The sequence below is a fragment of the Pagrus major genome, chromosome 14, assembly GCF_040436345.1.
Source record: "Pagrus major chromosome 14, Pma_NU_1.0".
NCBI lineage: Eukaryota > Metazoa > Chordata > Actinopteri > Spariformes > Sparidae > Pagrus > Pagrus major.
Genome location: NC_133228.1, coordinates 5312202 through 5328074, shown reverse-complemented (window position 1 = coordinate 5328074; position 15873 = coordinate 5312202). Strand labels below are relative to the sequence as shown.

Genomic DNA, 15873 nt, shown 5'->3' with positions numbered 1-15873 from the left:
TGACCATGTACCCACTCCATGACCTTTGGCTTCATTATTATTAAATGTCCCATTATCATGATTCCCATGAATGTTACATTACCATGGTTATGCATATTCATCACTGGTAAACTTTTTCAGTTAGTTTCTTGACTCCCAAGCTGTCAAACTACAATTCTCTCTACCTGAGTTTTCTTGACACCTCTGTGGCTTATTGCAATATGTTGCATTCACTTATTTTGCACTGCCTAATTCTTTATCTGAATATACTGTGGGCTCACACAGCATTGTTAAATCATACTGTCTTGAGTATTGTTTGTTTTCATGTTTCTCTTGTTTTGGTATGTCCTTGGTTATTTATTCTCAATGGATTTATGAAAAACTATCAACCACTGTATGGCAGAATATGCAGAACTCCAGTCAATTTAACTACATTCTTCTTCTTTTCCACTAAGTGGCTGTACCATAAGGCTCGCAGAGATATCACAATGAGTCGAGTTATTCTGCAGAAATGTTTCAATTTCTTCCCTAATTTACATGGCTTTCACTTTAAATAGAACATTATCAAACCACAGCATGTGAAATTTCGGCTTATCTCTGCTATTAAGGAAACAGACTGTTACAGTACTTTTTACTTTAACTGAATGACATTATCAAATTCCACCATGTTACCGACAACTTTGCCAAGCTGTTTCCAGCCCCAAGCTGGGCATAGAGAGAAAATATAAAGCTATATTGTAAGGTCTGTATATTTTAAATCTCAAATGGAGTCCATTTTAAGAATTTCTGGCAATGGGATATTGAAATGTAGGTCATGTGAGAATTAAACATTTATGGCATTTCTTTACACAGGATTACTGCAGGACATTAAGTAAAATATTTCTGCATGGATAAAGTGATTTCAGTTACCAGATATGCACTGATACACCACATCAGGGTCCTTTGAGGGCACTGCCTCAGGCTACTGACATCCATAACCAATGCTGTTGTCTACTTCCTTCAAATGTCTAAACTAGGCTTCTTTAATTTCTCTCTTACCCACAGTTGAAACAAGTCTATTCCAAACACGAATACAGAAAACATTTAAATAAATGTTCCGTATGAGATCAGGGATTATGAATTACTATAGAGGAAGACCATTCCATAGACTCATTTTACACACTCAAAATGTCGAGCTTATGCATTCATTTGAGTGTACTGTTTGGTGAGATGATGAGAGTGGCAGAATTTGTATTACCATCATTAGTGCCAGGTTTGAAGTATAGGTAGAGAGAGGCTCACTGAAGGTGCAGCCACTGCATAAGTATACTCTGCTCATAATCCTCAAACACCCACATGTTTGTTTTGAGACAGATAAAGACATCAGTAAGAGCCTTGCTCTCAGGCCCACTCCTTAACTACTGAGTGCAGTACTGTAGCTGTGCAGTTTCCTACATTCGCCTTCCTGGTGATTGTCTAGGACAACTCTGAATCCTAGTCAGTGGTCCTTTTCACCTATTTAAGAGGCTTAAGATTTCTCCAGACTGCAATAACAGCCTGCAGCTATTCACCTCACCAGATCACATAAAACTGATCTATTGGCAAAAGAGTAATGCAAACTGTTGAAATTTGGATTTGCATAGACTAAGGCAGATACCGGTTTATGAACTCCACTGGCTCACGTTTGACAACTGAGAGGGAAACATTTGCATTTAACCTTACTTTTGACAAAAATGTGTGTTTCAAACACACTGGGCGAGCAGAGAGACAGTGGAGAAATTGATAAAAGTTAATATGGCAAATTTAAATATCCAGCAGTTACAGAGCAACACCCAGAGCAAAGGGGTGTTTCTAACAACCTGATGACTTTAAGTCCAATTTTCACTCTGTTTAGCTCTGTTTTGGGTTTGTCTATATACACTAAAGATAAAATAAACTTTACGTTTGAAAACATGTCAAAAACATAAGGATTTTTCTTAAATGAATACAGAAACTGGCATTTAGCCATTTTACAGTATTAGGAATAAGCCTCAACTGAATGTGTCATTAGAAAAACTTAGTTTTTAACTTTCATATGGCTAGCATTCAGCCCAATAATTAGTGTCTGCTATTCTGTCTGTGTCTGTGCAAAAACACTTATGCGAAATGTAGATGAAATTTAATGAGGAATTTCTGCGACATGCTTCAATAACCAATCTTTCCATAATAATCTTGCTGCTATGACACCATGCAGAAAACTATCTCTAAAAATGGAATTCAGTTAATATCCTCAAGATGTTCCAGAAACAGATCAACACAGAGGATGAAGTTCATGAATTATTCTGACATGCAGTGACTCATCTGCCTTTTAACCTGCTCCATCTTGTAAACCCTGTCGAACATTTGAAAGTAAATAAAAACAAAAACAAAACAAAGTGCTGTTTAAGGTTCTTGAATTCAATCAATACATTGATTAGTATTCTCTACGAAATGGCTGTAAATGTTAAGATATAAAAGAAACTGGATCCCAACTCTTTCTACCCTCACAACCCCATGGGCCTGTCTCTGCCATTTGATGTTCTATCTGGGACTAAAGCACCCTTAAAGCAGCTCTACTGGCTACAGACTTAATTGATTTGGAAAGTCTCCAAATCCTCAGTGGCCAGGATTACATCCTAATGTTCCATGTCTGCATTAAAGATTTAAGGGTGCCTTTAAAAGCCTTCCAGCAAAACAAGAGTCCGATGCATACAAAAAAACACACCAACTGAATTCTTAGAATTCCAGAAGTTAAAACATCATCATGGGTCACCTGATAAGTTAAAGTAGTCATTCATAATTCAAGTCATTCCTGCATATAATTACCTCAACTGCTGTCAAGACAAATACGTACAGAAGTCAGATTCCTTCAGGCATCGCCTGAAACAATAGCACTCTAGGAATTCACAGGATATACACACCTGCTACCCCTGCTTTACTAAGTGTCAAGAAGTAAAATCACACGTCCTATTTCTGTTCTAAAAAAAAAATTTAAAAAAAAAATTAGAGATGTAAAGATTTGACAGCTAAACATTGGTATCACCCGATATTTACCCTGTTGATATTTACCCTGTTGACCGTTATGGCGCTAGTGGTTGCAACAGTATGAGATATTCACAGTACATTAACCACCTATCAAAATATCATGTCTTCACGGTATCAGTGTAGGTATTACCCAATTGTAATTATGATTATCAGTCACAATGACCCTTAACAGAATGACAACAAAACTTGAAATAACATTTTTCCTCAACACGAATACTTTAGAATTCAACACGATGGATAAGCAAATGTAGACAGTATGACAATCGTCAGTTTTCATACTACGGTATACCTTGAAAATTGTATACCTTTGGAACCTAACTATCAGCCAATAAGATAACCTTCACCGATGGCAGTAGCTGATGTTAATCTGTTGTGTCTTAAAAGAAAGGAGAAAAAAAGGAATATTAAAGGAGTTTCACAAATTTTATAATCAAATTTGTACTGTAAAATAGTTCCAAATGAAGATTTCGTTGTTTCCGTAACATAAAAGGAGCAATAAAAAACAAGAAAATCGGCCAAATTATAATTTCTAACGTCATTCCCAATTGGTGTATCCCTAACAGAAATGTATTTTTTGCTGAAGATCGGAGTGCAAACTTTGAGGGCATAGTCACAGTTTCAGGTGAGCAACACAGCATAAACGTACACAGAAACACAATTCTAATCCAAATCAACACCATCGTTCAATGTTCAAAGAATGTTACGTTCAGACTTTTGGATATGGAGCATGCTGGAGCTCAGGCTGGCACAGAAGTTATTTTAAGGGCTGAAACGATTCCTTGAGTGATTGAATTATGACGAACAATAAAATTTATCAAACTTTGTCTAATCCATAAATCTATATAAAGTGCACTAGGGTCTGCACCCATGATTATTACTGCCACACATTGCATTTAGGCAGTGGACGCATGACAGAAAACATAATTTAATGCCACTGTTTACATAATGGAGGAAGAGAGAGAAAATAGCAAGCTGAAACAAAACAAAAACTCTGTCTGTCTAATGTACATCAACAGTACGACTTCAGTGCTACAGCATCTCAGCAGAAAGCATCTGGTCTATACATCTAGTCCACGGAGTGGATCTGACACAAGCTATTATTAACATTATCATTTAATGTACTGGGACATCAATACCATTGCTTGTTGTTAATATGAAAATATGTATTAGTGCAGCTTTAAAAAAGAAAATTACAGGTATACAAGTATACAGGTCTGATTTTTGCTTTCTGTCCTTGGGTAAAAATCATCAAGAAAAGGAAATTCTCTTTAAAGTAGCATCATTGTCTGCTATACTAAGACTGGGTAGTCAAAAGCGGTCCCCGAGTTTGGGCCCTTGAATACTTATATGTACAATGATGAGCATCTGGCACTGAAGAGATCAGGTGCTCACCTGCAGCATAGCAGCAGCCAGGTAGACGGACATAAAGATGGGGGTCAGGGTGGTGTGTCCGCTCTTCATCAGGTGGATAGTGTAGAGGAAGATCAAGTGACCAGGGATCACCAATAGGATAAGCACCTGAGCAGAGCGATGGTTGGCTCCTAAGAAAATACAAAAAGAATGGAGGGAGGGTTAAACAGTTAAAAGTAAATGAAATGGGGAGGCATAACTTCTTAGCCCTTGAATTATGCAGTTACTCTTCATAAAATACATGATAAAAAAATCTTTGTCGACAAATTCTCCTGTTTGAATCAGCCCACCTACTGTCCCCAAGATTCCTGTTGGTTCTATATTCAACACCTGGGACAGCAGGACACGGGAATGAACTGCCTGGTAGGACAAAGGAGCACTGCAGCTCAACAGGAACAGAGCTGAAAACCACAGCTTCAAACTGCAAACTTACTGCACAATTTAAAGCCTGATTATAATCCTGACAGCATTCCCATTGCCCATCATATCCAAATCTACTTTAAACATGTGTATTAATGTAACAGTCGATGTGAAATGTGTCATGTTGAGGGCTTCACATCATTTTCAGTATCCTTGCTAACACAGTACTGACCTGTACCACAGAATGTGCGGCAGGGGTAGTAGCAGCCCCTGGCCTCGTTTGGAACCTCCCCAGGAGCACAGTGGAAGTGCAGGTGAGTGGAGATCCTGCTTGACTGGATAGCCACCAGGTTACCCCCGATTCCTGGACAAGATATTAGAGTTCTTGGGTTATGACTGGAGCAGAATATTCAATGTTGACTGAAGTCAATAAAGAGACATATGCAGGTAAAATTTGCTTTTTTATAATCAGTTTACCAACCTGCATTTTAGAGGCTGATTGATTAAGGTTAGATCTAGTCAGGTTAGTTAAAAAAATGAGGTGACAATATATCTGCCATTATTCTTTTGAAACATAAATATATAAACAATAAAAGAACAGTACATTTTGTTTTTTAATACATGGTGACCATTGAGACTGGGACGGTGAAACTATGTAATGGTGACACTGTTATGTATGACCTCAAATACATCTTTGGCATTTCTGTACTCCAGTATATTTGTCAAAAGTAATTATCAGTCATAGTCTGATAAAACACTTTTTAGACTCTTTAGTCACTTTAAGAACAGGATTTAGAATGGCATTTATAAAGTTCTACCTTATCTTATTATTACCCTGCTTCAAAAAGTGTGTTTTCATCCACCGGTTTTTAAAACCAATAGAAACAGACTTCACAAATAAATTGTGTCTTACAAAATGACCTTCCAGGGATCGGCACATATTTGATTGGATCTGGCGCCTCACTATCAAAATCTGTAAATACATTTTGTTCAATATTTATGTTATCTATTCTGTAATTCTTTTATTTCCCATTGAAGTTATTTGTAAATCGCCTGAGGGAGAGAGAGAGAGAGAGAGAGAGAGAGAGAGAGAGAGAGAGAGAGAGAGAGAGAGAGAGAGAGAGAGAGAGAGAGAGAGACAGAGACAGAGACAGACACAGGGATAGAGAGAGAGCACATCACATGAGCTATGCTGGCATGTAGTTTAATGTTTTTTGGTATCTAAATGTTTTGGCATAAGATTATTGTAAGCCCTGCATGCAAGTGGGTGTTTGTGCTTTGAAATGGTGAAATGAGTAGGCCTGCAGCTAAATTAGGGGGTGCGGCACTGTCCATAGTACCTCCTATTTTTGCAATCCACAGATCGAAGGGAAATGACAGGGAAGTAAAGAGACAGTCAAGGAGAGAGGGGGAGAGGGGGAAAGAGAGCCAGAGAGAGAGGGCACCTTGAAACAACTCCCAATGTTCACGCAACAGTAGTGGATGGACATTCAGTAGCTTGCACTTTGTTTTGCAGATTTTATGGAAATTGTCTTAATATTGTCTCATAAATATCTCCAGCATTGAAACTTTTTGGAGAAAATGCAAGAAGCCCATGCTGACCAATCCCAGTTTTTGTTGTCTCCTCATGGTCCCTCTGTAGTCCCCATAACCACAACATGTAGTCACATTTTTGAGGAAGCACACAATGTATGTTAATTACCAATAGAAAACAAAGAAAAACTAAAATCTGCAAGAATAATTAATGTTTTTTTTTCTTTTTTGACAGACTTTCCTCTCATCTTTGTGTGCAGTTCTATTTTTTTCATGCAAGATTTTAATTAACATCAAGCAGACGAACAGCCATGAGAGTATGGGACGCCATCTGTACTGACAAAATACAGGAACACTTTACATTTAGATGCTATCACACCTTCCCTTTAGCAAGTATCACACAAACTAACTTTCTGCGTCTCTCATCACAGTCTGTGGCCACAGTCTGGTGACTAAGCCCTACAGGAGAGCTCACATACATACGGATATCAACAGCAAACTGGCTGACAGGTGGGCACAGTGCAGCTCATAAAAGAAGAAAGATGCTTTGCTAAGTGTACCTTTGTAAAAAAAGACATCTCCTCATTCACAATCATAAAAAAATTATCATTCAAGTGCCTGCAGTGCAGTGGGTAAACAGATCTACTATATGTAGTTGGCTTTCAGTCACTGAAGTGGTCCTGTTCTGCAAAACATACCCATACCTCCCCCCAAGCGGGCCTGTTATTGTGGTGACTATATTAAATGAGACACTGCCACCACCTCAGGGTGATGGCCACTTAATTCAATCTATTGTGGCTCTTTGTCTGCCTGGTGACATTTTATTGGAGCATTAAAAGCATTCCCACTGGGCCGGTAAACAGACATAACTTCACAATGAGCCTTCATACCCGCTTTGCCTCTTCTGTCCCAGTCTTATCACTTCACACACCTGCCCTCAAAATCTGAATATGCCACTGATCTCAAAAAAATGTTTGATCTGTGTAATAAAGATGAATTTGGCAAAGAAATAGGTATAACACACAATTCACCTCAAACTTTAAATTCTAGCTTTTTTCTTTTTTATTAGCATGTCTTTTTCAATATAGGTTAGAAAAAGTACAACAGGGGTCTCATCTGCCAGACAGCAGCCCAGCGTCTACAGAGCAAAACAACGGTCAGTTACAGCATTTGTAGACAGCGGATCAATTTAAAATATGTCAGGGAGTAGTTTTATTCAGTCTGTGGAAGTATTGAACATGAAGGAGCTGTTTGATGAAGAACTGCTGGCCACAGGATGCACACCTTCAACTCCTCATTGAGATAATACATTTTTTCCCCTCATTAACATTATCAGGTTCCCTATTATCACTGACTTTAAGTCCAACATATTGCAAAATAGGAGCTTTTGCTTTTTGGTTTGACAACAAATCCATCGCCATTGTCTTGTCAGTCAGCTCTGCTTACCCCCTTCACGCTAAAAGGTAAACGTGACTCCTGTTACGCTGTGCTACGACTCTGCTTCTTGCCCTGCTGCTGCATAGAGAGTAGATGCCTCCGGTTGTCTGTAATCATAGGGTCCATCGTTGGACTACTGATTTTTTTATAAAGTAAAACGATGGTGGGGGCGGTGGGCAAGTAATGTAATCAGTGTAAGTCCAACTACTGTGTAATACTGGGAACATCGTCAACCCCGGCCAGGGTAGTGCAAGGTTTAAATAAGTTATTTATAAGGAGCAAAGATTTGATGTTAAGAACTAATGTACATATGTGTACTTCTGTTTGCATTTTTTAGGTTAAATATGAAGAAACTATGAGCAGAAGTGCTGCCAGGTGTCTGGCAAGAAATAAAGTACAAATGTATGTAGCATCTTACTGCCAGCCCAGTGAGAACTTTGCAAACCACATATGCATATGTGAAACACACACCTTTGCAAACAGCCTTCTGGTAAAGATGGTTAATTGGCAATGGCACGTTGAAACCAAATGCCAAATTTCTGTGCCAGTTTATTCCGCAGAGCTTATACTGCTCACTTTCTGTTAAATGACTGTTCATTTAGACATTACTTTACTGATTTTATCATTACCTCATTACAAAAGCTCTCTGTTCATTCAGAAGTTTGTTTACTGATGTTTTTTATATAAATTACCTAAATCTAATTAAGGGACACTGCCTTTACTGTGCTTGTCTAGTTACAAACATTCAAGTCTAAAAACAAAACATGCTATCATTCATATTGTATTAGTTTTTGGATTTGGATCAGAACTCAGAAGGAGTCAGTTTGCGGACGACATAACCCTGTTCCTCAAAGATGAACACCAGATTCCTGTTGCCATACAGAACATTGAACTCTTTTCAAAGGTCTCTGGACTATTTCTCAATATCCAAAAAATTTGAACTGCTGTCTATTTGTGAAAATGCTCAGAATGTCATCTATTTATGTAACAAAATCAAAAAATCAGAAGGAACATGAGCTGCTTAACTTGACAAACAACAGATAAATGTAAACAAAGACTTAATGTTTGGTTGCAGAGACATTTATCCATGTTTGCGCTTAGCTCAGACTTTCTTTAAGTCTATAAATCAAATAATTTTATATGGAGGAATCAAACTCATTGGGCTCTATCTTATGCTCAGCGCAAAGCAGCGTACAACACAGCGCAAGTGTCATTGATAGTTTCAGACTGAAACAGTTGTCATTTTCATGACCAGCACCCATGTTGTGCAAATAGCAATGTACTTGCGCCCCACCTGTGCGCCCTTGGGTGTGTTGATCTTTAAGTGAGATATGGTCAGGCTCACTGGCGCTCGCAATGGCGGTTCGCTATCTTGAGGCACCAGAAAGCGACAGTGCCATAGACCAACAAAAAGTTGGTCTAAAGTCAAAGGCACAGTCTATTAACAAGTATCATGGCACGTTTACGCAGCAAAACTAAAAGCTGTAGTTGTAAACTCTCCAAAAGGAAACAGAGTTAACTACTAAAAACATTTTGAGACCAAATCTCAGGATTGATCAGGACAGCTGCTTTACGTCAACCTAGATTCTGTTTGAATCTAGACCACCGTGTGTTTGACCTTTCTATGTGTACAAGAACACAGAGTTAACATGAAATATTAACTGATCCTGTCAGTGAGTCGGGAGTTTTGAATAATCAATGAAGTTTATCAGCTGTTCCTCGTCCACAAATGTGCATGTTAATGTAGAGATACACATATTGTTTCTGCTGCTGGAGGAGTGCTGCAGGTAATGTCATTAATATTTCCCTCATTAAGGATGTATTTCACCCCTCTCATCCCTCCTGTTATTGATAAGGATGATACTTTTTATGACCTGTCCCGTCTGATCCATGGATTGCACATTTCGCCCAGATTAACCGCTGCAAAATGGACCTGACCATGAAATAGGGCCCATTATACAGTCGTCCTCAAAATTATTCATACCCTTGCTAATTTTTGTGATTTTCTATTTTTGTGATGAAATGACTGCATTTTTTCAAGTTTGTTTATGAGGTATACGTGACCAACAAGTGAAAGAATGACAACAATACACAATTCAAGAAATTCTTCATTTCAGGGGTATTTTATTCAAGGATTCCCAAAAAATGCCATGTTCAAAATTATTCATACCCTAGTCCAATGTCTTTCTTTAATAGTCAATAGCATAGCCTTTGTTTTTTATGACTGCTTTGAGACGATTCTTGTATGTGTCCACAAGCCTCCTGCATGTCTCCTGTGGGATGTTTGCCCATTCCTCCTTTGCGAAAGCCTCAAGCTGGGTCAGGTTGGTCGGTTTCCTAGCCATCACTCTGGTCTTCAAGTGATGCCACAAGTTCTCGATGGGATTCAGGTCAGGACTCTGACTTGGCCATTCTAGGACGTTGACATCATTGTCCTTGAACCATTTCTTCACTACCTTGGCAGTGTGTTTGGGATCATTGTCTTGCTGGTACGTCCAGTTGTGGCCAAGCTGTAGTTTCTCAGCAGATTCCTTCACGTTTTCATCAAGGATCCTTATGTAATCTTCCTTTTTCATTATTCCTTGGACCTTGACTAGGTTCCCTGTGCCACTGGAAGAGAAGCATCCCCATAGCATTATGCTTCCACCACCGTACTTGACTGTGGGCACAGTGTTCTTTGGTTTATATGCTTCGCCTTTCTTCCTCCAGACATATTGAGCATCCATATGGCCAAATAACTCCAACTTGGTCTCATCAGACCACAGGATGGTTGACCAAAAGCTGGAATCTTACTTCAAATGACCTCTAGCAAAGGCCAGGCGAGCCTGCACATGTTTCCTCCTGAGCAGCGGCGTCTTCCGAAGCCTATGTCCATGGAGACCTCCTCTGTGCAAGACTCGCTCAATGGTGGACCGTGAGACCTTTGTCCCTGCCTGGTCAAGCGTTTCAATTAGGGCCTTGGTTGTGGTCTGGGGGTTGTTGTTGACCTCTCTGCATATTTTCCTGGCAAGTTTGGGGGACACCTTACGCTTCCTGCCACGCCCGCTGAGGTTTTTAACAGTATTGAATTTCTTGTACTTGTTAATTATGCTCTGGACGGTTGCCACAGGGACATCATACTGCTTTGAAATGGCCTTGTAACCCTTTCCTTCACTGTGGGCACGCACAAGACGTCGATGTAGGTCTTCACTGAGCTCCTTCTTCTTGACCATGATGACCAGAAATTGAGAATGACCAGAACACTTTTCCTCTATTTATACTCTTCTGGAAAGATGCTATTTTTTTAAATCAGTGTTTAACATTTGTTCAACAATGTTAATGGTATTTATTCCATTGTAACATTTTGAAATAACCACAGGACAAACATTTTTGTTGAGATATTGTCAGGGGTATGAATAATTTTGAACATGGCATTTTTTGGGAATCCATGAATAAAATACCCCTGAAATGAAGAATTTTTTGAATTGTGTATTGTTGTCATTCTTTCACTTGTTGGTCACGTATACCTCATAAACAAACTTGAAAAAATGCAGTCATTTCATCACAAAAATAGAAAATCACAAAAATTAGCAAGGGTATGAATAATTTTGAGGACGACTGTATATATAAAAAAACTATCACTATCAAAGATAGGTCAAAAGCAATTTACTTTGAATGTATGAATGGGACTTTAAAACTAAACTGGCTGAAACAATGTTAAATCCCCTGGCAGTATCTGGCACATATTCCCTCAAAGTGTATTTAAGATGATGAGTGGTCTAGAATTTATATTAAAATGTGATTAAAACATAACCATGTTTGCCTTTATGATTTCTAAATATCACCACAGGCCTTACATTTCTGGAAATTATTTTACAATCACAACTTTACACCTCATAATACACAATTATGGAACAACAGATCCAACTCCATAAAAGAAAGTCTTTGATATATAGAAATTGGAAGAATCAAAATATTTGGTGTATAATAGACCTTTTAGATGCAAATGGGGATATATTATCTTACAATGATTTTCCATTCAATTTCAGTCTAATAAAAACAACATTTTAAATATTTATGACAAACCAACAGTATCCAAATTGAGAACAAAGTTCCTCAAATACCCAATTCCACCCAAAACAAAAGAAATCCACTAAAAGTAATTAATGATTTCTATCCTTCCAGTTCATTTTTCAGGTTAAGATTTGGCTTTGAAAGCAATGATGTGTCTTCTGTAAAAGTGATGTTGAAACAAAAGAGCATTTTCCATGCTCTCATTTCATGTGTTAAGAAGTGTCTGTTTACTCTGGAAAGTTTGTAACTGTAATTAATTGTTCCTTCCTGAATAACTTGGAACCAGTGCTGTAGTGATGATGTATTTTTGTAGGCCAACCCAGAACTTAGCATCACCCTGGCACCCAGGACAAAAAGCATATGGGATTTTTGAATCGGATTTTGAAATATGGCCTAAAACAAGCTCAACGGCAACAAAGGTTTATGATAGGTACACATTTTGTTCAGCAAGATAATCTTCACAGATCAACACCACTTTTGTGATTTTCAAAGCATAAAATTAAATTGCGAGAAGTAAAAAGCTAACGTTAGGCTATAAACAGACACATACATTGTGGTTGCATGACTTAAACGTCACCACCACTAAGTGTCTTACTACACAATTACACAGGTTTTCTGTAAATTAAATCAATTTACAAGTTCTAAAGGTTAGAGTTAGAATAGTTTGCAACTGAAAATCCTCTAAACTGATGTTTAATGTCTGTGACAACTTCTGTAGTCTCATTTAGCCACTTGTTAGCAACCGTCATTTTTAAGCACTTTATAATTAAATTGTGAGACATTTAATGATGTATTTTATGTCGTTTAAATTCTATGCCAGAAAGGAGATTGTTTTCTCCCAAACAGGGGCATGGCGATGACTACTCTGGATGACATACTGCTGGTCTGATGTATGGTTGTGTATTATATGTGAAATAATTTCCTCCCTATGTATAAAAACTTGGGTTTAACTGGGACTAAATGTAAAATTTTCAATCAAATCCTTACTTTGCAAGGGAGATGGATTCTTGAGATAATGTGATCTCAGTAATCTATCCTGCCAGGCTTCAAGCTATGCGGTTGTGGCCAAACCACAGTGGCTGAACCAATCGGTGTCCTATGAGGAACTGTGACGTCCTATCAGGCAGGCCTGGTTTAGGTGTGATGACCAGCAAGAGAAGTGACTGTTCATTTGGAGACAAAAACAGTGGCTCCTCAAGAGGTGAGTGTATCTTCTGCTATAGCATCTATTGTATCAGAAGTGGAGGATATTTCATTGAGAAGAGCAAAGAATGGCACTGAAGGCTTTTCTCAATAGAAAATATGCTGATCTACTGTTGATCTGATTAGTTGTAGTTAGCCTTTGATTGATGGTGATAGACAGATGGTTCGTCCAATAATCTGCCAAGTATTTTTTAAAAGCGCTTGCCCCCTTCCAAACAGTTTCAGGGACAACTTCACAGATGGTCCTGTGTAACAAACCATCTGGCACGTCAGGTTGATCAAACCCCTCTTTAGGATGGTTTAGACAGCATCAATTTAGCCAAAGGTCCAATTATGTGCTGAAAATCCCAGTTACCCTCTTTTCATATTCATATTTTTATACACATGATCTTACACTCTTATTTTCATCATAGAGGATGTAGCTTGAACTGTATTGCATAATACAAGGAGGTGTTTGGCTACCCTCAATTATACAAAAGAGGTGGACAAAATAATAGAAATACTTGGAAGTACAACCAGGTACACTGCATCCCCGAAATGATGGTACAGTTGATTCAACACCTCTTTAAAGCAGTTTCAACAGAAACTGAACTACATTAATGGAGGATTTATTGCAGGACTGTATTTGCATTTAAATATAAAAAAGTGATGTGATTTACTGTTTAGTACCAGTGTATGATCCGTGCAAATATTCTTCCAAACACCACTACTACTAGTAAAAAAAAAAGAAAAAGAAAAGAAAGAGTTTTTTTAGTATTTTTTTTCTCACATGACATTTTTCTGTTACTTATTCCCACCTTGGGACAACAAAATACATTAATGACACACCAAATATCTGAGCATTTTTACTATGCAATGTGGCATTTCAAACATAATCTATGCTCCTATATAGCTGTCAAATCATGGTTAAAATTGGAATAATTGCTCATGTGGATTGTGAACTGATTCTGACTTTCTGTCCTTAAGGCGTTTGGGATGGGTTGGGGGTTAAGGAGGTGGAGGGTGTTCTTACAACCTCAGCAGGGGGCTGAGGTAGAGTGAAGCAGGTTTGGGGGCGATCTGACTAATTCAGGTCACTGGGTCTGACAGGAGGAAAAGGGATGAGGAGGTCTGGGCTGCAGAGGGGCTACGTGGGGAACTGCAGGGGGTCTGTGCTCCTCTTAGCTGGGCTGCTCTGCCCGGAGGGGGAAGACACAGGAACTGTCTGGCCACCCATCTCATATCTGCTCCTTTCCTCCAGGTTTAATTTCATTTTGTTTATTTGAACGAGTTGTACAGCAGGATGTGACGTGAAAGCACAAACACTGATAAAATATAATGAAAGAAAAACATAGACAGAAGAGGAAATAAATTACTTTTTGGTGGAAGTGAGATGTAAAGCAGGCGGACACCTTATCTTAAAACAAACAACAGAAGGAAAGAAAAAAAGGCAAATATGCCAAGATGACAAGCAAAGATTAAAGATTCAGTTGTATAGGAGTGCTGCCTTGTGGAAAACAAGATGGATACAAAATATGATGCAGGTTCAGAAACCAGATCAAAGCCTTTTTAAGACCTTTGTGAAACTGAAACTGAATTTATGGGGAGGCACTACAGGTGAATAGGGAAACATTAATAACTAATAGATATCACCATTAAACTTCCCAAACTGATCCTTACATTAAGACAATTATTTTTTGTATTACAAGTTTTCTGCCCTTTTTATGTTCAAATATGCAAATTAGGAATTATCTAATTAAAAATGCCTAAATTGCATACATTTCCATCTGGACACTGGATTTAAAATTCTTGTTTCATTTTGATTTTAACAAACCATAAACTCAGAAAATGTGTTTTTATAAACCAAATGTTCTATAAATCAGGCTATGAATAATATAAAAACAAACCCCTCTGTAAAAGCTTGAGAGTAGGGAATAAAACTAGGGTCGGTGACTTAGAGTCTAAGAAAAGACTAATTTTGAGAAATTGTCCTTTAAAGATATATACTGTAAAATGTGATACATATTTAGACCAAAAAAAAGGCATATAGGGTGAACATTTTTACTCAAAGAAATCCCCATGAAACTAACTAGTTGATTACTTCTATTAAGATATTTTTTTGTATTACAAGCTTTCTGATATCTTATATTTGAATATGCAAACAAGCCTGTCTTATCAAATGTACACTAATAGGCATAAATATCCAGAACAGAAATCGGAACAAATAAACATCTAAATGTGCATTATGGACATTTTCTTTCCACTTGTCTGAAAGAACACATGTTATGGAAGAAAAATAGCTCCAAATCCACCCTTACAATCAAAATCAAAGAACACCGGGCCCATTTGTGATGTGATATACTGCTGCTAATGAAATTGGCACAAAAAGAACATCCAAAAATTAACTGGCTCTTCCTCAACACCTGGATTGAACATAACTAAATAACTTTTAAGTAATTTAAATATTAATAAAATTTAAGCAACCAGAGATATCTTCTATAAGCCCTACCCTAATGTATTCAAATGAAATAATGGAGGTCAGTATGGTAAAAAGGAGGCTTTCTCCCTCAATCTTTCATTTCACCTGTCTTTTCTTATCACACTCTACACATCTCCTTCCCCACTCCTTTCTAATCAAACATACACACACCATCCTTTCACAGTTTCTCTTCTGTCTGTCCTTTGTTCGATTGTATTTTTATATTAGGACAGGATCCGTGGTGCATTTTAATCAGCTGCAACACACGAGTACACTGCCTCACCGTTTCCTCACCCATGAATAAAGTCTTGTAAACCAGAGACAGTTAAAAAGTTTGCTGAGACCTGGATTTTTCCAACACTGCAAAATAAAGCCTCCTAACCCTCACAAACAGACAC

General features: G+C 38.0%; 1 protein-coding gene across 1 annotated transcript in view; it reads right to left on the bottom strand.

Moving 5' to 3' along the window:
* Window positions 1-15873, bottom strand: part of slc41a2b (solute carrier family 41 member 2b) — a 43531-nt gene that overhangs the window by 9692 nt on the left and 17966 nt on the right. The window contains exons 9-10 of the mRNA XM_073480330.1: window positions 5024-5155; window positions 4414-4562 (exon numbers count right to left, since the gene is read on the bottom strand). Coding sequence (XP_073336431.1) covers window positions 4414-4562; window positions 5024-5155 — 281 coding nt within the window. The remainder of the gene's footprint in view (window positions 1-4413; window positions 4563-5023; window positions 5156-15873) is intronic.